This window comes from Pelobates fuscus, chromosome 3 (genome assembly GCF_036172605.1).
Source record: "Pelobates fuscus isolate aPelFus1 chromosome 3, aPelFus1.pri, whole genome shotgun sequence".
NCBI classification, from domain to species: domain Eukaryota; kingdom Metazoa; phylum Chordata; class Amphibia; order Anura; family Pelobatidae; genus Pelobates; species Pelobates fuscus.
In genome coordinates, this window is record NC_086319.1 from 262,730,572 (window position 1) to 262,754,931 (window position 24,360).

The 24,360-nt window shown below is 41.9% G+C and overlaps 1 protein-coding gene across 2 annotated transcripts in view; it reads left to right on the forward strand.

Moving 5' to 3' along the window:
* The first annotated feature begins 206 nt into the window (after positions 1-206).
* LOC134602952 (tumor necrosis factor receptor superfamily member 10A-like) overlaps positions 207-24,360 on the forward strand; it is a 49,143-nt gene continuing 24,989 nt past the window's right edge. Inside the window, exon 1 of one of the 2 annotated variants that reach the window (XM_063448459.1) lies at positions 207-439. In XM_063448459.1, coding sequence (XP_063304529.1) covers positions 356-439 — 84 coding nt within the window. In that variant the 5' untranslated portion in view covers positions 207-355. The remainder of the gene's footprint in view (positions 440-24,360) is intronic. The other variant, XM_063448458.1, reaches the window with a different exon arrangement.

A 24,360-nucleotide genomic window follows, 5' to 3' on the forward strand; every position in this document is an offset into this window, starting at 1 on the left:
AGCACTAGCAGCTTGAAATATATTTCTATGTTTTTAATTTTGGAATGAAATAAACTGTAGTTGTTAATTTAGTCCTGGAGATTCTAATGTGTTTTACATCCACCATGCAAAATAAACGCTGCACTTGTTTGCCAGCATAGCTTTAAAATGAGTCATACAGAACAGAGAGGCGGGGTATAGGAAGCTTAAAGCTCAACCACTTGACTATCCTATTGCCAAATGTTATCCTTTACTCAGATGGTGTGGAGCTACTGTTCTAGAGCAGACTCTATTTTGCTTTCGTATTGTGAGGAGAGGACTCTGTACTCTTTTAATTAACTTCAAATTTATGCAGTACTGACCGTACCCGTGGCAAATGGGCCCCACTGGGGTGATCTCCAGTCAAGGCATGTCCTGGTGGCTCCCTCTAAAGACTTTTATTTTCCTGACAATTCTTCTGGTGAGTAAGCTATAGTGTGACTATTGTGATTCTTGTGTGCTTCAAAAGTGTTACATTTATAGTATAAATATGACAAAGTATTCAAAGTATTGAATGGTTTTTTTTTTCTCTTTATTTTTGTGTGCTGAATACCTTTTTAGAGTACTAATGGTAGGACAGGACTACCAAATATTTTACTTTATTTTTTGCGTGTTAGTAAATTTACTGTTGCTATAATCCAGCATTATAAATTCCTAAACTCTGTTAATTTAATTAAAATTTGCTGAATTTGGAAAGTAAGCACCCTAGATCATCTTAAAGATGCTAAGAGATGAATTTACCTTGACAGTTTGGAGAATGATGATGATATGTTGAGGAGTCAGACACATTCATTTGAATTCAATGTGTTACATATGGGGGATATTTATCAAGAAATTGGTAGTACTTTCCTTATTTAGCCAACTGTAGAACCTGTTAAAAAGCGTGGATCCTCTAGCTATATTGGCAGCAGGTCCAATTCAACCAATTAATATTTCTTAGGTTGATAATATGAGCATGATTAATCTTAATGAAATATAAAGAAAAGGAAACCTATCAGGGAGAAGGTGTCAGGTTACTCTAAGGTTAGGGGGGATAACCCCCAGTACGAATAAACCACAGTATAGAAAAGTAAAACAAAAGGGTAAACCGTTTAGTAGGTGAGCCCCATTGTAAAGCGAGTAACCCAAATAAAACTTTGAATAAGTATTGTATAAAATATACGTGAAAAAAACTAAGTCAAATATATAAAAGTTGTCAGCAGAATAAATATAACTTCTGCCTATATAAGGATAAATCAACCCTCAACCCCCCCCCCCCCCCCCCCCCCCCCCTAGAAGAGCCTTAACGGCGAAACGTGTGTCGAGACGTTACTTTGCATGGTGTTGGTTCAGTTGATAAGGGGAAATGCCTCGACACCATTAGATTATACCACCCATGCAAGATTTATTTTATCTTTTTTTTTGTTTTGTTTTTTTCACTATTTCTTAATTCATTTCTTTAGTTGTTTTGCTTTGGTCTTGTTTGACACACTGCATTTATTTAACTTGGATAAGGGGGAGGGGGCAACTTGCACCTTTTTAACCCCTTAAGGACACGTGACATGTCATGATTCCCTTTTTATTCCAGAGGTTTGGTCCTTAAGGGGTGCCCTCAAAGGCACAGCAGAGTAGGGAAGCTAGCCTTTCCAATTTATAACTTTATCTCCTTGATAATTCTCGCTACCTCTGGCAGGACCAATAGTTTTGCTACAATTAATGTTATCTTCCCCCTCTGGGTTATTAGACTGGCAACATATGTGACTCCCAGCATGTAGTTACACTTGTTGCTAGTATTAACTCATTGCAGTACTCAATCTAAGCTTCTAATTACCACTGATTGAACAGTGAGATATTATTGGACTTATTTTCAAACACTTTTTCTTTTCTTTTTTTTTTTTTTAAAATGTTATTTCCTACTTTAATTGTCATTTATTTTTCTATCTATTTATTTTGAATATTTATTTAAACAGTATTACTTAGGACCTATATATTCTTACTCGAAGTGCTTTATGCATTTTTGGGGGGGGAATTGATTTCTCCTTATATAGGCAGAAGTTATATTTATTCTGCTGACAACTTTTATATATTTGACTTAGTTTTTTTTCACGTATATTGTATACAATACTTATTAAAAGTTACGTTTTATTTGGGTTACTCGCTTTACAAAGGGGCTCACCTACTAAACGGTTCACCCTTTTGTTTTTCTTTTTTATACTGTGGTTAATTAATCTTAATATTACATATTGACCCAGCTATCATTTCAATGTATCCCTCCTTTAAAATATTATCAGCTGCAGGTCTGGGTAAGTGCTAAATCCAAAGAAGAATAGACAGGTTTTATCTCTGTTTGGCAAAGATCAGCTAGCTAGAGCTTCAATAAGTCCTTTCGGTGCTTCAGATGGCAGCAGACTCATGGTGTACAGAGCAGCACAAACAGGCTTATTCACTAAATAAAGAATTGTCAGGAATTCAACGTGAATAGCAAATTAAAGGCCAAAGTAGCCAAACTAGAAGCATCGCTGATTTGGAGAATGTTTCCAGTTTGACTACCCTGGCCTTAAATTTGAAATTAACTTTAAATTCCTGACCGTTCTCACTATAGAAATTAACCATAAAAGTTACCTCATTATCAGGAAACACTTTAGTGATGAGGCATGAATTTTAAGAAAAAACAACAACTTAATTGTGACATACAGAAACTGTCTCCTGGTATGAAACTAATACAATTAACATTCTATGAGTAATTCTTTGGTTCTAATTACATAACATGGGCAAAACAACACTAAGCAGTGCATTGCCGTGAATTGAAATCTAAACGGCAACATTTAGGCCGAAATAAAAGCCGTAAGTAACTTATATAGCTGAATTGGAGTTTTGTGACAATTCAAGTGTTTAGCTAAATTTTACTTTTCTTATTAGAACTCACTGCTATTTGGAGTTTATTGAATACACACAACATAATATTTTGCATAGATATTTCCTTAACCATTTGTCACTCACAACAAGTAGCTTTATTAGTAAAACAATATCACATTTGGTCACTGTGGTTTGTTGTCATGTCAGTATGTTTAGTATGCATGAATTGTGAATGGGATGGAGCATGGGAGATAGAAAGTTAGCATGGTGTACACACGCACTTTGCATTTATTAACTCCAAATATATAAGCCACAGATACAATGTAAAATGGGAACACCAAACGATCTGACAACGGTGTTCGTTTTCTGTTTGTTTTTTTAACATTTATTGCTGCTGGTGTAAATTAAGTCGACAGCATGCATCTAAACTGTTTCTTTTCTTAGATGCAATAATATATAGATAAACATACAAAAAAAAAATGGTTATGCGTCACCTGCATGTCTCTTGTTGGATTGTGAGAGTCCTCCTCATGCATAGAAACATCAAGCTTCCACAATGATCCCAGAGTTCCCAGCTTGACATGCAAATTAGCACAGACATGCATTTCTACAGGTAAATTCCAACTTGAGATTTGCATTGTCATGCATAACAGCAATTTTTCTATTTGCACTGCAGGGAGTTTGATCGTGTTTGATTTCACCATAAAACTTCTTGGTATTTCGCTATATTCTCTCAGAGAGTTCAACTTCCAGACCTGAACCAGCGTAATACTGTCTGATGAGACCCACAAAGTGGTCATTTGCATGTGAAGCTATGAACTCTGGGACTGTTGTAGATACGATATTTCTCGAGTTTTTGTGCCCAAGGAGGACTTCTGAAAGTCCAGCTTGAGATATGCAGGTTATGCATAGCAGTCATCTTTCTATTTGCAATGTGGGGAGTTTTGTCATGTTTGATCCAAAGATAATAAAAAAAAAAAAAATATATATATATATATATATATATATATATATATATATATATATATATATACACACACACACACACAAAGATAAATTAAAGTGAGGTTTGCCATGAGAAAACAGCTGTGTAAAAACACCATTATTATTATTATTATTGTTGCCATTTATAAAGCGGTAACTTATTCCACAGCACTTTACAATATTATAAATGGGGAAATTTAACAATAAATGAGTCAATTACGGGGGCAGGGCCTGACAGCCACGATGGCCAGACATGCTCTGCAATAGCTCTGGCACAATCAGGCAACATACTTCTCATGCCCAAACTGCACTGAAAACAGACCAACAAGAATTGTGCACTGTCTAGCATTGTGTAGTAGCTTGGGGATACTCTAGTGGACCCAAGACACCAAGATCTCACATCATACGGTTATGAGGCCTACCATGCCTGGGTGCCTGGGAGAGGCGTCAGATCTCCCGACAGGCTCTGTCAGAAGTTCTGGGAGCGCATATATGCCAGACCTCAACCCACTATTCAGCCTGAAACCCGAGCTGCGGTGTCAGATCACTGATCTCACTCCAGGAGGAAGGCCTGACACACTGACACAATAAACTTCTCAACCTCTGGTGATCCCCCCCAGACTTGCAAATCCTGCAGAGGGGCAAAGGAATATCCCTGGACAAGCAAAGTGGGCTCCCCTTTTGGCCTAGACTTAGGGAGGTGTGGAACCATGGCGCAGCGACTTACCTACAGCTCACACACATAGGGCTTGTCTCTCCCTACCATACAGCATGGAGATGAGCACCGACAACATTCCTGTAAAATTGGTGGACTGCCTGAAGTGGCCCATGTGTGGGGTGGGATGAATCTCTGACGGCAGGATCCTGCTTATTCACAGACAAGCCAGTCTGTATCTCTTTTTAAGTACCCAGTGGCACTATAATGTTAATCTCAGTATTCCAGTTAATATTATACCATGTTTACACTCCTGCACAATTATGCTTTGCATTTTGAGTGTTTAGACCATCTTTTTTTCTAGCTAGCATATACTCTCCTAGACATTTTTAATTAGTTTGTTCTTTGACACAGAACCTTCAAAACAAAAAATATGCAGTAATTCAGACATGTATTATAACCTTCATGTTCCCTCTTTCTAATGGTACCATGTACAATGTTCTTGATCTTCTGTACCAATTACCATGCACTACAAAAATAAAGAATTATACAAAAAATAACAAAAAATGAGACAATTAGAAAATGTTACAGGAACAATAGGTTGATGAGGACCCTGCTTAAATGATTTTACAATCTAGGGGACGAGTATTAAACACAATAGGAAGGGGGAATAGTAACCAAGAGTCAGGTTTGTGAATTAGAAGTTACACCATGACATGATTCACCTGACCATTCCCTCTCACTACAAACATTGTATGCACCTATCACCTAAGGAGTGATACTATGCCACAAATATTCATTTCTATTAAGGTTTTGTTTAGTGGGTGGAACTGTCTGGGAAATGATATCATGGTGTTGTCACACAGCCACTTTCTCACGTCAACCTCACTGTCCATGATCTTCGTGTATATATTTTGGCGGTAGTGTTTTAACAATTTCTTGATAATGGTCTCTCATGGAGACTTAAACGCTGACCTTGACATTTACACATGTAAGCTGAATAAAAGCATATTACTTTATTACCAATCCCCTAAGTATGCCTTTCAATCAAAAGGTTTAAATTATACAGTAACATTGACAAGCAGTGCCGGAGAAAGGAAGAAAAATGCAGATGTACAGGATGTAGGGGAAATAACAATAGGGTGAAAGCATGAAACCTGAATTAGAAAATTCTCTCTTTTTTAGAAAAACAATCCCTGGCAAAGACTCATATATTCCTCAATCCATGCTACCTAGCTCGGCATTTAGTTCTGTTACATTTCACCGACTTCTACAATCCTAAATCCAGGGCTAATTAAGGGTCTCGTGGGCCTGGAGCTGAATGTTTTTATGGGCCTAGTTACATGAGTATGTTAAAGGAATACTCCAAGCACCATAACCACTACGGTGCACTATAGTGGTTATGGGGCCATCAGTGATCTGGCTCCCTCCATTATAAGTAGTATGATGGTAGTTAGAAAGAATTGACTACTTAAGTGAGATCTGCCAGTTGCAGCTCCTTGACTCCACTATATCAGCCAGAGAGCCAGAAGCTCTTGCCTAGTAGATTTGTTAGCTCTCTTCGGCTAAGCCATGTGACATTGCACATTACTGGGGGTTCTGTAATATCCCAGTACACACTGCACATTACTGGGGTCTCTGTAATATCCCAGTACACACTGCACATTACCGGGGGCTCTGTAATATCCCAGTACACACTGCACATTACCGGGGGCTCTGTAATATCCCAATACACACTGCACATTACCGGGGGCTCTGTAATATCCCAGTACACACTGCACATTACTGGGGGCTCTGTAATATCCCAGTACTCACTGCACATTACTGGGGGCTCTGTAATATCCCAGTACTCACTGCACATTACTGGGGGCTCTGTAATATCCCAGTATAACCTGCACATTACTGGGGGCTCTGTAATATCCCAGTATAACCTGCACATTACTGGGGGCTCTGTAATATCCCAGTACTCACTGCACATTACTGGGGGCTCTGTAATATCCCAGTACACACTGCACATTACTGGGGGCTCTGTAATATCCCAGTACACACTGCACATTACTGGGGAATCTGTAATATCCCAGTATACCCTGCACATTACTGGGGGCTCTGTAATATCCCAGTATAACCTGCACATTACTGGGGAATCTGTAATATCCCAGTACACCCTGCACATTACTGGGGGCTCTGTAATATCCCAGTATAACCTGCACATTACTGGGGAATCTGTAATATCCCAGTACTCACTGCACATTACTGGGGCTCTGTAATATCCCAGTACTCCACATTACTGGGGCTCTGTAATATCCCAGTACTCCACATTACTGGGGGCTCTATTATCCCAGTACTCACTGCACATTACTGGGGGCTCTGTAATATCCCAGTATAACCTGCACATTACTGGGGGCTCTGTAATATCCCAGTACACACTGCACATTACTGGGGGCTCTGTATTATCCCAGTATACCCTGCACATTACTGGGGCTCTGTAATATCCCAGTACTCCACATTACTGGGGGCTCTGTATTATCCCAGTACTCACTGCACATTACTGGGGGCTCTGTAATATTCCAGTACTCACTGCACATTACTGGGGGCTCTGTAATATCCCAGTACTCACTGCACATTACTGGGGAATCTGTAATATCCCAGTACACACTGCACATTACTGGGGGCTCTGTAATATCCCAGTACACACTGCACATTACTGGGAGCTCTGTAATATCCCAGTACACACTGCACATTACTGGGGAATCTGTAATATCCCAGTATACCCTGCACATTACTGGGGGCTCTGTAATATCCCAGTACACACTGCACATTACTGGGGCTCTGTAATATCCCAGTACACACTGCACATTACTGGGGGCTCTGTAATATCCCAGTACACACTGCACATTACTGGGAGCTCTGTAATATCCCAGTACTCACTGCACATTACTGGGGGCTCTGTAATATCCCAGTACACACTGCACATTACTGGGGGCTCTGTAATATCCCAGTACACACTGCACATTATTGGGGGCTCTGTAATATCCCAGTACACACTGCACATTACTGGGGGCTCTGTAATATCCCAGTACACACTGCACATTACTGGGGGCTCTGTAATATCCCAGTACACACTGCACATTACTGGGGGCTCTGTAATATCCCAGTACTCACTGCACATTACTGGGGGCTCTGTAATATCCCAGTACTCACTGCACATTACTGGGGGCTCTGTATTATCCCAGTACTCACTGCACATTACTGGGGGCTCTGTAATATCCCAGTCAGGGCCGGCGCTACCATAAGGAGGCCCAGGCGGCCGCCTTAGGGCGCACCAGCCCTGGGGGCACAATGTCAGGCTGACCGGAAGGAGGGAAGCGCACTGCGCTCCCCTCCAGCCGGTTACAATTTGTAGCGTAGCCGAGCGCAGCCCAGAGATTCCCGCCCGCGGAGCCCAGCCTCTGCCTGCCCACCTCCTACCCTGGTGTCTGCTGCAGGCTGGGTGGAGGGGGCGGGGATATGAATGACATCATATCCCTGCTCCCTGTGTACCACACAGCGCGGCTGGCGCCCAGTGATGAGGCTGGGCTGCAGGACAGGACTCCACAGAGCCGGACAGAATGCACCCAGGGGACAAGATTGAACTGATGTAAGTATGTATGTCTCTGTCTGTATGTATGTCTCTGTCTGTATGTATGTCTCTCTCTGTATGTATGTATGACTCTGTGTGTATGTATGTATGTATGTCTCTGTATCCATGCATGTATGTATCTGTATGCATGTGTGTAACTCTGTGCCTTTATGTCTCTGTATGTACGGATGTATGTATGTGTCTCTGTATGCATGTTTCTGTATGTATGTGTCTGTATGACGGTTTGCCTCTGTATGTATGTTTGTATGTGTTTGTATGTATGTTTATGTATGCCTGTATGTCTTTGTATGTATGTTTATGTATGCCTGTATGTCTCTGTATGCCTGCATATATGTATGTGTCTGTATGGCGGTATGTCTCTGTATGCATGCAAAAATTAACTATAAGATAAGGCCAGGGACTAATAAAAGTATTTAGAAAACTGGGCAGACTAGATGGGCCGAATGGTTCTTATCTGCCGTCACATTCTATGTTTCTACAACTCAAACACAAAAAAATACGCGAGGAGGAATTTCAAAAGTATATGAAAATGCTGCACATACCATGAACTTGCAAGACCTTTCACGACTAAGTATGCTTGTCACGGTACACACAGATTGGTCTTAAAGGGACACTGTAGACATTGTCACCGCTTCATTTCATTGAAGTAGTTATATTGTCTAGAGTTCCCTCGTATTGTCCTTCTGTTCAGTGTTAAACCATTTGTAATGTTTTAATGATAAACAAGAGTCCCCAGCAGCTGTTATTTTTCTTTGATGAGACTCTGGTTACAGAAATAGAGCCGGAATATTCACCTTTATTATACATAGCATGTGCATGGTATAGTAGACACACACTGCCACAAACACACTCCCAGTATAAATACACTGACACCCACTCAAACACAGTAAGTACATACTGTTATACATACACTTAGACAAAGTATACATACAATCACACACACGTGCGCACTCAGACAACAATATTCACACACTGTCATAAATACATTTAGAGAACACAATGCTATACACACACTCACACTAATTCAGACAGTATAGACATACACTGCTACACATATATAATGCAACAAATACAGTGAAAGTTTATTAGTGATTTAGAAAAAAATTCCCTTTCCACATGGTTTTTCTCTTGTGTAACTCCCTGAGACATTAGATAACATTAATTGACGTTGTGTCCTGTAACATTGTACATATATAATTAGCATAGCTGGTATTTTTATTTTTTTTCAAAAAGGTGGCAACCCTATGCTTAGAATTATGAGGAAGCATTAGCCTGAACATTAATGGGCAGCTGTTATTGGCTGGGAGTGTCAGCTGATTGCTTTCAGCCCATCACAGCATCTGTCGCTGGTATGAATTGGTATGGCAAGGCTGTGGGCAGCCATGAACCCTTATTTAGTTTCAAACTGATAGAAAAATGCCTTTAAAACTGAATAGAAGGAAAGTACCAGGAGACTTCATGCACTCTAACCAAATCAATGAGATTAAATGGTTATAGTGCCTATAGTGTCCCTTTCATGCAAAAGAGCATTAAATGTCATCTCTACATTGTGCTGGCAAATGGCGAAATGCTAGAAAATCTATAGATTTTCATTTAAGGCTCTTTAATGTTTGACAACCTGTCAATTATCTCCGAATTCAGACCTGTGTATTAGTGAGACGCAGAGTCTCATGCCGACTACTAAATAATAGGAGAAGCAGGAGAACCCTCCCCCATGCAGTTTTCTTACTACCTATCACAGTGTTACTCAGTGAGAAGCACCTGCTGGGGTAATATGAGAAGCACTGATGGATATGTACTAACAATTAAGTCAGCATATCAGTATGGGGGGGATGTTCCTGTTTGACAAAATGTCCCAGGCAAGACTAATAACAGCAGGCTGAGGGAAGCAACGGGTATTACAGCACTCTAACACAGTGGTTCACAAACCAGTCCTCATGGCTCACCAACAGACCAGGTTTTGTCAGTATCTCCATTGGAATAAAAAAAGGGAAATACATAAATCTTGGATTATTGGTGGGCCATGAGCACTGGTTTGGGAACTACTGCCAATACACACAGGACCTATTAGAATGGCAGCAATTGAGCGACTTACTGCAGGTAAGTAATGTCCTACAGCTCCCAACTAAACGTATACCTTTAAATTTATGATAAATTTATATATTTAGTGCTTTGGGAACAGTTATAGCATTAGGTAAGTCTGGAGTGTCGGGTTCACTTTAGGCTACTGTAGCGTGTTTAATAACCTTAGGGTTGTATGGTATAGGGTCAGTGCTTTTACCAAGAACTGGAGGGATGGGAATTATTATTATTATTATTATTATTATTATGATATATATATATATATATATATATAGTCAGCCATTTCTTGATTCTTTCACATGCTGCTGATTTTCAACAAATTCTATATTTAAAAAATGAATTTATAGAATTTTTTATACATTACACCCATGGCTTAGTAACAACTGTTAGGTCATTTGAACAAGTATCAGTAAAGGTCAGGCCATGTGTGCCGGGAGGTGCAAATAGCCACAAGCACAAAACTCTAGATTTCTTTGCACATGTACAGCGTTTCAAACTGAAATACTGCACATTCAGGCTTCTACAACCATGACAACTTCTAATAGCAGAAGTGGTCATGGTGGTTGGATAAATCCTTTAAGAAAGGCAGATGAATATCAATAGACAAAAAAAATGCTAAATATAGTGTACATCAGCAAGCATTACAACATACCTTGTTTTATTTTACTACTCTAAAATTACTCCAAACTGAGGGGGAAAAAGGTAGGCGGTGGAAGAAGGCCAGATAGATGAAAGCAACAAAAGATCTACTAAGGGGTCCACAGTAAGGGGACTATACAGCTGAAAACAAATATACTCAAAAAAACTACTAGAAAAAAGAGTTTGCAGGTAAAAACCAGAAAACATTTACAGAAAGTTTTACATGTAGAGAGAAGTAACAATATACATGGTATCAGCGGCCTGCAGTGTCAGACCAGCACACATGTTGTGAGATAACATGGACTTACCAGGGTAAATAATATCAGCAGTCAGCAAGCCTTACTGTAACTTGCTTACTTGTAACATGTTATCTTGCTGCCATGCAGAAGAGTGTAAGAGCAAAACATGGGGTGGTGGCTTTAGAAAAATTAATGATGTAAAATTCTGACATTAAAGATATTTATATTTTCTGCTAGACCAGGCATAGGCAACCTTCGGCTCTGCAGATGTTTTGGACTACACCTCCCATGATGCTTTGCCAGCATTATGTGTGTAAGAGCATTATGGGGGATGTAGTCCACAACATCTGGAGAGCCGAAGGTTGCCTATCCCTGTGCTAGACAATAGGAGCACTTTATGATCAGTCATTCAGTGCCATTCCTCACAACATGACCAAAGAAGGACAAATTACTCGTACAGGGTGTGGTGGTGGTGGAGGGAGGGTATGGAGATATTACAGAAAATGTTAGGTGACTATATGACAAATATTTTAAATATCTCACATAAAACACATGACTAACATCAATCATTGGAGGTATGCAGCGCTGCTAGCCTTTAATAAGAACAAGTTTTTCCCCTTTAAAATAACATTCCAGGCTGGAATAAACCCCCATTTTTTTGACATAATGCTTTAAAAAATATATACAATTAATAAATTAAATTAACACAAACAAAAGCAGCATTCAGGGGTTGCTGGCTTATAATATATATTTGCATTCTGTGTCTTTGTGTTCTCGTATTATCTAAACAAACTTATTCCTTACTGTTTTTTCCAGTTATCCTTATATCCTTATGGAATACCTGAGATTATCAGGATGTGTACTCTCTTACAGCGTGTTTGTTGACATTAGCAGATCCCACTATATGAAATAATAACAACCAATAGTGATATATATATTAATCAGTATTGTAGGGAGACACTGATTGTGTTCAAAATGTATTTTGCTTCACAGCTGGTTTGTTGTCTGTTTAAACATGACCGCCAAAGACATGCCTACAAAAACATCACTAAAAAAAACCATCTACCCCAAATCCTTCTGCCGCAAATGACACAGGACCACAGAATAAGGAGGAAAGGGCTTGGCCCCAGCTTTATTAATTAAATCAACTGTAAACATAAACCATTTTAAAGTAAAACAACTGTCGGCTAGAGGGCATTTGCCTCCAGGCAGGTTTGTTTTTCAATCTGGCTTCTCTGCTGCCCAGAACCGAAGAGAAGAGGAGCAGTCAATTGCAACATTTTATAACTTTTTTAAAAAAGATTTATATTATCCAATCCCCTGTCGCCTTGCTCGACTGTTTTATATAGGCATGCAAGGCAGTCATGGTTCAACTCACCGAAATGGTGCATTGTTCTTCCTTTTTCCTCTAGTTACCCAGTAATTCCATATGGCAACATACATTAATGAATGCATACATACATACATATTAAACATCTAAAATAGCATTCTACACTCCATCTCTCAATTGTCATACACTTTAATTCTACAAGATAAAAATACAAAATATGACTGTGCACTCCACTATCGAATGCAAATACCAGCTGTAACCTATCCCAATACAAAGTGTCCACTACTGGTCAGTGGTTCCATCTGGCCCTATGCTAAACCTCAAATATTTGCTTCAAATCTCAAGGTTTCTAGCATCTGCAAAGAGCTCTCACCAAACCAGGAAGTGACTCGGCCGATACTGGGCATATTAATCAAAGACTGTACCTAGCAGGGGTTTCCCGGACATGCCAGTCCAGGTTTTTCTTATTTAAACAGTATTAATAAAAATGCTGCCCAAGAAACAGTTTTCTTTGCTGTTTTGGATATGTAACTATTTGACTCTATGGTAAAAACTCACATGCTCAGTTTCATGCAATTTATAAGCATTTGCTGCAGATGCTGGCATTTGTGCATGCAGGCCTAATCCACCATATTTTAACCTTTCACTTACTCTGTCCATATCTGGACATAAATTGAGTAAACAACCTAGCTACGTCATTGGGAATTTCCATTACTTATCTATTGTGTTAAATGAAGAAAGTAGAACCATCACATTTTTGTCAAAGGTCACAGTTTCGTAACACTTCAGTTGTAAGCCGTTCTTCATTCTACAGTATTGCACTTGCTGACACTCCCTTCCTGGTACACAAACACACAGCATTGGACAGATAATGAAAAAGACTAGCAGGAAATAAGGAAAATTGATAATCTGCCTATTTCTGGTGAACGATAATTAGTGTTTTTATAGTTGCTCACACCGTTATCTAAGCTTGGATCTAAAACTGCGACTATTTAGTGCTTATACAAACTGTACATATGCAGTGAAAAATACTAGCCTGAAGACAGATTTTTGCTTTTAGCTACTACTAATTTTAATAACCACAGTTGGTAAGAATTAGCAGCCATTATTATCGACAAGTTTTCAACCTGTACCCCTTGCCTCATGTCTTCATGTTAGTAACATCTACTGCAAATGAAAATGAGAGCCACACATAGGGTTATGCACAAAAATTCTGATGACCCCCCTATCGGACTGGGGCAAAACCATCCTGCTGCATACCGGAACAATCACACCAAAACAATGTCTGGATTTTCAATCCAGGCTCCAAATGAGCTTCAATTAGGTCTGCATTTTAGCTGGACTGAACACCACAAGAGGCTGAAAGGTTGGTGCATATCTACCAAATATTTACAACTAGCAATTAGGTAGCCATTGCTGCCCAGTAGCTAGAAAGGTTGTATTAGGTGGGGAACTTTAGATTAAATAATGAGGGTGGATAGATCACTGTCTCTACCCCCCTGTCTCCACCCATGGCCAGCAGGTGGGGACAACTTACTAAATGGTTGGGACCTAATGTCCCCACCCCCTACCCATGGTGGGGGCTATTATAAGAATGAGAGAGACCTACTAAACTTAGTTTATGGGGGCACCTAATGTCCCTACCCCAGCCTACACCCATTAGCTGCAGGGGATGCTCTAAATAATTATACTGTGATGTAATTCCAGTAAAATACAAGTTTAGCAGGCTAAGATTGCCACAAGGCATATGTATGTATATGTGTTTGTAGTATCAGTTAGTTAATTACACGTAGCTAAGATACTGTTATCACTGTACTGACCAGGTGCAGGAATGTAAGAACTGGAATTACGCGTCCCTCTCCTTTGTATCAGATGAGCCACGTGGTTAGACCGGATGGATGAGTTTAGACTCTATTTATTAAATAGGTTAAGGGTATGTGTGGGTGTAGTTAATTGTGGGAGGAGCTACAGTGCTATATAAGGAATGTACTCTATGTATTCAGTACTCAGACTTTGCTGTATTTTGGTGACGCTAGTCCCTCTGAGTCCCGATCGGTGATCCAATAAAGAATCTCTTCCTTCCTGAAGAAACCTGTGTCCATCTCTCTGTGCTTGGCTTCCGTCAGTTTCTCCGGTATCATTTGGTGCATTGGCCGGGAAGCTCATCGTTCAACGGTAGCTGAGAGGCAGAGGCGTGAGACGGTCTATCTTTGCCCACGTTCTCTACGGCTGCACCCCTGAACTTCTGCGTGGACCTCCCTTCGTCTCGGCGCCACTGGTCTGTTGTCCAGGAGATCATCGGCCTCTACGTGAGAAGTGCTGGGGTGTCCCCGTCGATGAGTGTGAACTCAGGTTCAGGAACGAGGAGGTAAGACAACTGCTGTTTTAGACGGCAGGACCCACTAGGGGTATACCGATTGTGCGGTAGGCCCAAAGGGGTTTTGAATCTGTGTATCTGCCCCCTCTGTCGGAGGGAAGGAGCGAAGGCGCACCGCTCGATCGAACGCTCTTTAGTCAGACCGTTTGATTTGGTTAGTCAGGCGGGGTCCTGGTGTAAATAGCCCTAGCCGGACACCGGTGTCTTGTCTAGACTAGCGTTCTAGGGTGTATATTACGTTCGCTAGGTCGGAGGGACCGGGAGACTAAGCGGCGCCTGTGTAAATTCGGTTCGCTAGTTCTCATCCTATCTGGGCTAAGTGGGAAGGCGTGTAAATTTGGAACCCACTAGACTTTTGATAGTGCGACTAAGAGGCGCCTGTGTAAATTCGGTTCTCTAGCTCGCTATATATGTGGTGATTGGGCAGTGTGGCTAACCAAAACGGGTGTATATAGTTTTAGGTAGTCCATTCAAGGTACTGGCCAATAGTTTAGTTGGGAATTGTAAATGTGTTAACGATTGTTTTAGTAAAGTGTATATCTTGTTAGATAGCGCGAGCTCAGCCGTCTAGCGAGAGTGTTAATAGTGTGTTGCTGTATTATAGTGCACGGTACCATAACCCTGTATATTTACTGACATTATATAATAAGTACTAATCATTGTCGTCCATTGCATGTTTAACACCATAACCACTAATAATTGTATTGTGACCTTAACTTGTGCTTTGACCTATGCTAACCGTACTGTAACCGCTATTTGTAAAAGACGATGTTACTGGGGTGTGTTATAGACGGGTAATTCGTATATAGAGAATTATAGCGTGGGTGACTGTATAGTTACGCCAAAGGGCATAATATTGATTATATAGTGACTGGTGTAACAGCTGTGTGTGTACGGGAATTCCCTGAGTGTTTATTGTTATTGTGTACGTTTCACTTGGTAACCGTACCACGTGGTGCTGTTGCCAGAGGAAACGGGTGTGACTGTTGAATAGTACGCGTGTATAGTATTCGTTGTCGACGACGTTCCATTGTTAAGTATGGGTGCGTCGCAGTCAACGATTCCGGATCCCTTAGGATGTATGGTTAAGAATTTTAAAAAGGGATTCAAAGTTTGTGATTTTGGGGTAAAGATGTCTCCTGTACGTTTGGTCACTTTGTGTACTAGGGAGTGGCCTACTTTGGTTGCGGCATGGCCGCCACGTGGCAGTTTGGATCCAACTCTGGTACAGCGCTTACACGTGGCTGTATCAGGTAGGCCTGAACTTTACGGCCAGTTTCCTTATATTGACTGTTGGAGACAGGCCGTAAATGACTCGCCAAAATGGCTCCAGACATGCCACGAGGAGCAGTGTCGCCTCATGGTAGCTAGGACTTGCTCGTCCACTAGGACTGGTGTTAGGCCCATTTTGGACACGCCCCCTGAGTCCGAGATCCCTTTGCCGCCCCCTTACTTTCCGTTAAGAAGAAGTGACGCAAACGCAGGAAGTCCTGCACCCCTCCCCTCATTACCCTCATCCACTTCCGCTTCCTCCTCCAGTACAGGATCCACCCCCCCTCGTACTAAATCTCCCCTTCCGGAACCAGAATCCACCCCCATTAGAAACGAATATCCTGATTTGGCGCCACTTCAGACTTCCGGTCAAGCTTCATCTAGCTCGGCTCGAAGTGTTTTATTTACGACCTTTTCCCAAAACCGACCTCCCACATCCCCATACCCTATCTCTCCCCGACCGGAACCCATGACTGACGCCTCTCTACGTAGCCCCATCCAAACCCGACAGTTGACTGGTGCCCAACAATTAAAGCACTATCAGATGCCTCTTCGTCTGAATCCCGGGTCAGCTTATATCGATGCCGCAGGTCAAATGGCACACGCTGACCCAGTCTTCGTATATGTCCCATTTACCACAACCGATCTTTTAAACTGGAAGACCCATAATTCCTCGTATACTGAGAAACCACAAGCTATGACTGATCTGTTCACCTCAATAGTACAGACGCATAATCCGACATGGGCTGATTGCCAGCAGTTACTAATGACTTTATTTAACAATGAGGAAAGGACAAGAATAAATCAAGCAGCCATTAAAGCATTAGAGGATAGAGCCCGTGCTTTGAACCAAGCCAATCCAGCAGCATGGGCCGCGACACACTATCCCAACACCGATCCCGATTGGAACGTAAATGGTGCTGATATGGTTCAACTCAGAGCCTATAGAGACGCTATAATTGCTGGCATGAAAGCCGGAGGAAAGAAAGCCATTAACATGTCGAAGACAGTTGAGGTGATCCAGAAAAGCGATGAAGCGCCCAGTGTCTTTTATGACCGATTATTGGAGGCATACCGCTTGTATACCCCCTTTAATCCGGAAGACGCAGACAATTCCCGAATGGTGAACTCCGCCTTTGTCAGCCAAGCTTACGGAGATATTAAGCGCAAGCTACAAAAGTTAGAAGGGTTTGCAGGTATGTCAATCTCCCAACTAATGGAGGTAGCTAATAAGGTCTATATGAATAGGGAAACAGAAAGCAAGAAAGAGGAGGAGCGCAAGATGCGTAAAAAGGCTGATATGCTAGCGGTAGCGATCGCAGGCGTAGATAAACGGGGCCCAGATAGAGGCAATAATAGATGGAGTAGGGAGCCTTTGAGTAGGGATCAATGCGCGTATTGCAAGGAAGAAGGGCATTGGAGGAACGAATGTCCGCAAAGAGAGCAGTACGAGAGAGACCAACCCAGGGCAGGCTACGGAAACTTTAGAGGTAGAGCGAGAGGTAGAGGAGGCCCCGGAGGGAGTAATGGTTATAGAGGGAGTAATGGGAACAGAGGAAGTGTTAGGGAAGACAGGTATATTCCAGCAGCGCAAAGGTCCCGCGATAGAGAAGGTAGGGACTTTGTAGGATTGGCTGACACTGTCATGGAGGACTATTGATACCGACCGGGCTCCATCCCCCTTGGTCGAGCGGAGCCTATGGTCGATGTATCAATAGGGGGGAAAAGGAGTGCGTTCATGATCGACACTGGTGCTGAACATTCAGTGGTGACTAATCTAGTTGCTCCTCCATCTGGAAGGACTATTACTGTGATAGGAGCAACTGGAAGAAGTGCTGAAAAACCGGTTCTTAAAAGTCGACTCTGTACATTGGGAGGCCACGTAGTAAAACACCAATTCCTTTATATGCCTGAATGTCCAGTCCAATTGCTGGGACGTGATATGCTATCAAAATTACAAGCGCAGATTACGTTCCTACCAAATGGAACAACATCCTTAAAGTTTAATGGACCTTCAGGTATTATGACTTTATCCGTACCAAAGGAAGAAGAGTGGCGACTTTATACAGTGTTGACTAGCCAAAACCCTAGGAGTGATGAGACATTGTTTAACATACCAGGAGTTTGGGCAGAGAACAACCCACCAGGACTGGCCCGCAATATTCCACCAATAAAAATTGAACTGAAACATGGGGTTTATCCAGTGAGCCTAAGACAATATCACATTCCGCAGAAGGCTAAGAAGAACATCCAATCCTATCTGGATAAGTTCATACGGTATGGTATCCTAAAATTCTGTACTTCCCCCTGGAACACCCCATTGCTGCCTGTTCAAAAGCCCGGTACAGATGAGTATCGACCTGTACAGGACTTAAGAGCAGTCAATGATGCGGTTGTTAGCATACATCCAGTTGTACCCAATCCATATAACCTGCTTGCTTTAATTCCGGGCGGGGCTACTTACTTCACAGTCTTAGATCTCAAAGATGCCTTCTTTTGCCTCCGAATTGCCGCAGAAAGCCAATGTATTTTCGCTTTCCAATGGGAGAACGCTGTAACGGGCTCAAAACGCCAAATGACTTGGACAAGACTGCCCCAAGGGTTTAAAAATTCACCTACCCTATTTGGTTCAGCTCTAAGTCAAGATCTACTGGATTTCGAGTCTATCCCAGGAGAATGTGTATTGTTACAATATGTAGATGACTTGTTGATAGCAGCAGTTACAAAAGAAAAATGTCAGCAAGCAACGCACGATCTACTACATATTCTCTGGAAGGCAGGATACAAGGTGTCCAGGAAGAAGGCTCAGTTGTGTTTGCCAACTGTCAAGTATCTGGGATTCCATATCTCTGAAGGTCAAAGGATTATGGGGCCAGAGAGAAAAGAAGCTGTCTGCCAAATACCAATACCCAAGAATAGAAGACAAGTGCGAGAATTCTTGGGGGCAGCAGGCTTCTGTAGGATATGGATTCCCAGCTATGCGATACTGGCAAAACCTCTGTACGCAGCCATCAAAGGTACAGAGCACGACCCCTTCTTATGGACCCAAGAACAGCAAACGGCATTTGAAGATGTGAAGAAGGCTTTGATGAGTGCCCCAGCATTAGGTCTACCTGATCACACACGACCATTCTACTTATATGTACACGAGCAAAGAAGAATGGCTGTGGGAGTATTGACACAGTACTTGGGATCATGGCAAAGACCTGTTGCCTACATGTCTAAGCAACTGGATGCAGTGGCCAGCGGACTTCCACCTTGTCTAAGAGCCGTAGCTGCAGCCGCCCTGCTAGTAGCTGAAGCCGATAAACTCACTCTGGGTCAAGAACTTTATGTACGAGTCCCACATGCAGTACAGACGTTGTTGGATTACAAAGGAAATCATTGGTTTAGTAACAGCCGTATGACCAAGTATCAAGCAATGTTGTGTGAAAACCCAAGAGTGCATTTAGAGACTGTAAACACCTTAAATCCAGCTACCCTTTTGCCGCAACCTACTGAAAGTCAACATGATTGTTTGGAAGTAATGGATGAAGTATTTTCAAGTAGACCAGATCTTCGTGATTTTCCCATCCAGAACCCCGATGTTCAATATTATACAGACGGCAGTAGTTATGTGAAAGAAGGGATCCGCTATGCAGGATATGCAGTGACAACAATAGACAAGGTGATAGAAGCTCGGCCATTGGCGAAAGGAACATCAGCACAAAAGGCAGAATTAATAGCACTAACACGAGCGTTACAATTGGCTGAAGGTTTAAGAGTAAATATCTATACGGACTCTAAGTATGCGTTTTTAACCACTCATGCCCACGGAGCTTTGTATAAAGAAAGAGGACTACTGAATTCAGAAGGCAAAGAAATCAAGTACGCAGCTGAAATCCTACAACTATTGGAAGCAGTGTGGGAGCCGAAAGAAGTCGGTATCATACATTGTCGAGCGCATCTGAGAGGAGATGGTGATGTAACCAAGGGAAATCGGATGGCAGATAGTGCAGCTAAGCGTGCTGCTGAATCAGGAAGACAGGAGTATGTGGGGCATATAGCTGCTCTTATACCAACTCCACTGTCCCAATGGACTCCAGTTTATACAGCTCAAGAAGAGGAGTGGTTAAAGACTGAACCGGGAAAGTATTTGGAGAACAAGTGGTATCAGCTAGAAGATGGAAGAATAGTCATACCAGCATCACTAGCGGTAGAAATTGTCCAAAATTATCACAACGGGACACATTCTGGGAGAGACAGTACTGAAGAATCTCTTAGAAAACATTTCTACATACCAAGATTGTCCAACTTGACTCAGGCCATTGTACGCAGATGTGTAACGTGTGCTAAGAATAATGCAAGACAAGGACCAGTAAAGCCACCAGGAGTTCAGTTTATGGGGGGACTCCCCATGTCCGATCTACAAATAGACTTTACAGTAATGCCTAAATCGGGTGGACATCGTTACCTGTTGGTAATTGTGTGCACCTATTCAGGCTGGGTAGAAGCATGTCCTACTCGTACAGAGAAAGCAGGAGAAGTTGTAAGATTCCTGCTACGAGAAATAATACCCCGATATGGACTACCCTGTTCTATAGGATCGGACAATGGTCCAGCTTTTGTTCATCAGTGCCTACAACAACTGACTCATATGCTTGGTATAAAGTGGAGGCTTCATACTGCATATAGACCCCAGAGTTCTGGTAAGGTAGAGAGAATGAATAGAACTATAAAGAACCAGTTGGCTAAAATGTGTCAGGAAACCCAACTTAAGTGGAACGTTCTCTTACCCATAGCTTTATTGCGAATCCGCAGTACCCCTACCAGAAGGATGGGCCTCTCTCCTTTTGAAATCATGTATGGGCGACCACCTCCCGTACTTGGTAACTTAAGGGGGGACTTGAGTCAGTTGGGAGAAGGAATTACCCGGCAGCAGGTTGTAGAGTTGGGTAAGACTATGGAGGAGGTACAGAAATGGGTACAAGATAGATTACCTGTGAATATTTATCCCCCTGTTCATAGTTATCATCCAGGAGACCAAGTGTGGATTAAAGAGTGGAATAATGTACCGTTAGGGCCCAAGTGGAGAGGTCCTTATGTTGTTCTTTTGTCTACCCCTACAGCGATAAAAGTAGCCGAAGTAACTCCGTGGATACATCACTCCAGGGTTAAACCAGCAGCAGTCGATTCTTGGCAAATTACAGCAGATCCAGAGAATCCCTGCAAGATCCGGTTGAAACGCACTACTCAGTCGGAGTAACGAGGAATTATTGTGGATTACAAATTTTATTGTTACAGGTGTGAGTGAGAAGGCCATAATAAAGCCTGTCCGCTTACCAACACATAGTGTATAAGCCAGGAAAGTCTCGAAGGGACACCTGTGAAGACGAGCAGAACTCCATTCCCTGCAGCCCCTCACATCCTGGAAGCTGAGGTTCCATCGCACGGACGAAGACTGAGGATGACGGCGAAAGATGTGCTTTTGATAGTGTTTATTTATATGTGTTTTTATATTCAGGAAGGTAGAGGTACCGACACTCCTAGCTGTGAGGTATGCATTAAGACTACGAGAACAGGTAACCATATTTCCCAAACCCTAATTTGGCATTCACAATACGAATGTAAAGGAGAGGTATCAAGATGTAGATACCTAAATATAGACTATAGTGTGTGCCATTTAGGAGTAGGAGAACCTAAGTGCTTCAGTCCAGAGTATCAACCTCGTACAATTTGGTTGACTCTCAGGAATGGAGATCCTCAGGGGACCCTAATTAATAAGACGGTGTTAGAATCCGTACATTCTTCGGGTGTTCTGCTATTTGATGCATGTAAGGCGATATCAAGTGGTAGAAAACCGTGGAATGTATGTGGGGATCTTAGATGGGAGAGGACGTATGGGTCTAATGATAAATATATTTGTCCCAGTAGTAAAAATAAATATGTGAGTCCTAGATGCCCAAATAAAGACTATAACTTTTGTCCATATTGGTCTTGTGTGGGGTGGGCGACTTGGGGACAGACAGTAGATAAAGACATGATAGTGACTAAGTTGCCGACTAGCCCTTATTGTAAGTCTATGGAATGCAACCCAGTCCATATACTTATTAATAACCCCGACAAGTTCCTAGATAAGTATGGAAATTTATTTGGGTTTCAGATATACGGGACGGGTTTAGATCCTGGGACATTATTGTTTATAGGAATAGAGACTGATACGGTATCCTCCCAGACTCATCAAGTATACCATTCCTTTTATGAAGAGATGAGTATAGATAATAAGATCCCCCATAACGCTAAAAACCTGTTCATTGACCTAGCTGAAAGTATTGCCGGTAGTCTTAATGTTACCAACTGCTATGTGTGTGGAGGTACTAACATGGGAGACCAATGGCCTTGGGAAGCAAAGGAGGTAATGTCCGGTTCTGAGGCAGTTGACCAACTAATATCTACACAAGCTGATTATCATTTGAGTGTTAGAGGTAAATCTGAGTGGAGATTAAAGACCTCCATCATAGGTTATGTTTGCATAGCAAGGAAAGGAATAATGTATAATACTTCTGTAGGAGAATTAACTTGTCTAGGGCAAAAAGCTTATGATGATGATACTAAAAATACAACTTGGTGGTCGGCTTCAAATGTCTCAGAACCATCTAACCCGTTTGCTAGATATGCCAGTTTAAAGGATGTGTGGTTTGATTTATCCATCACATCTACCTGGAGAGCCCCAGCAAATTTGTACTGGATCTGTGGTAAGAAAGCCTATTCGGAGTTGCCACAGGACTGGGAAGGGGCATGTGTGTTGGGTATGCTCAAACCATCCTTCTTCTTGTTACCGATTGAAACAGGTGAGACTTTAGGTGTTAAAGTGTATGATGTGAATCATAGGAAGAAAAGGGGACCCTTAGAGATAGGCACCTGGGAAGATAATGAATGGCCTCCCCAGCGTATCATAGATTATTATGGGCCAGCCACGTGGGCAGAAGATGGTACCTTTGGTTATAGAACCCCAATTTATATGCTCAACCGTATTATAAGATTACAGGCGGTGGTTGAGATTATTACTAATGAGACCTCACAAGCACTCAATCTTCTAGCGAAGCATAATACCAGGATGAGGACAGCAGTGTACCAAAATAGATTAGCCTTGGATTACCTTTTGGCAGTAGAGGGAGGTGTATGTGGGAAGTTTAACCTGAGCAATTGCTGTCTTCAAATAGATGACGAAGGGCAAGCAATAGCTGAGCTTACTAGCCATATGGTTAAACTAGTGCATGTGCCTACTCAGGTATGGAAAGGGTACAATCCAAGTAGTTGGTTTGGTAGCTGGTATGAGTGGTTTGGAGGGCTTAAGGCAGTGGTAGGTGGAGTCCTACTGATTTTACTGTTGTGTCTACTCCTACCGTGTCTTATACCCTTAGTAGTTAGGTCTGTGCAAAGCCTGATAGGAAGTATAGCAGAGAGGAAGGCTGCTGCACAGATAATGGCGATATATAAGTATAAGGCTCTAGATCAAGGAGAACCAATGCAGGAAGATGAGTGTTAAAAGATTCACATCATAAGATAAGTCTGGTCTGGTTCATGGTAACCTGAGGTATATGCAAACCAAGGTTAAGTGATGCCTCAAGTAATTGTGAAATATCAGAGGCATCAAAGGGGGGAATGTGATGTAATTCCAGTAAAATACAAGTTTAGCAGGCTAAGATTGCCACAAGGCATATGTATGTATATGTGTTTGTAGTATCAGTTAGTTAATTACACGTAGCTAAGATACTGTTATCACTGTACTGACCAGGTGCAGGAATGTAAGAACTGGAATTACGCGTCCCTCTCCTTTGTATCAGATGAGCCACGTGGTTAGACCGGATGGATGAGTTTAGACTCTATTTATTAAATAGGTTAAGGGTATGTGTGGGTGTAGTTAATTGTGGGAGGAGCTACAGTGCTATATAAGGAATGTACTCTATGTATTCAGTACTCAGACTTTGCTGTATTTTGGTGACGCTAGTCCCTCTGAGTCCCGATCGGTGATCCAATAAAGAATCTCTTCCTTCCTGAAGAAACCTGTGTCCATCTCTCTGTGCTTGGCTTCCGTCAGTTTCTCCGGTATCAATACAAGTTGTGTTGAAAAGGCTGCAGTTGGGGCATATCTACTACACATTTAAAACTAGTGACTGGGCAGCCATTGATGTCTAGATGCTAGAAAGGGGGTGGGGCCTGTAAAATAAGGGGAGGGACATAGTTCTCCCCTCCAACCCCTCCCTCCCCCTTTGCAAACAAAGTTGTCCAGTTGCTGATTTTAAATAT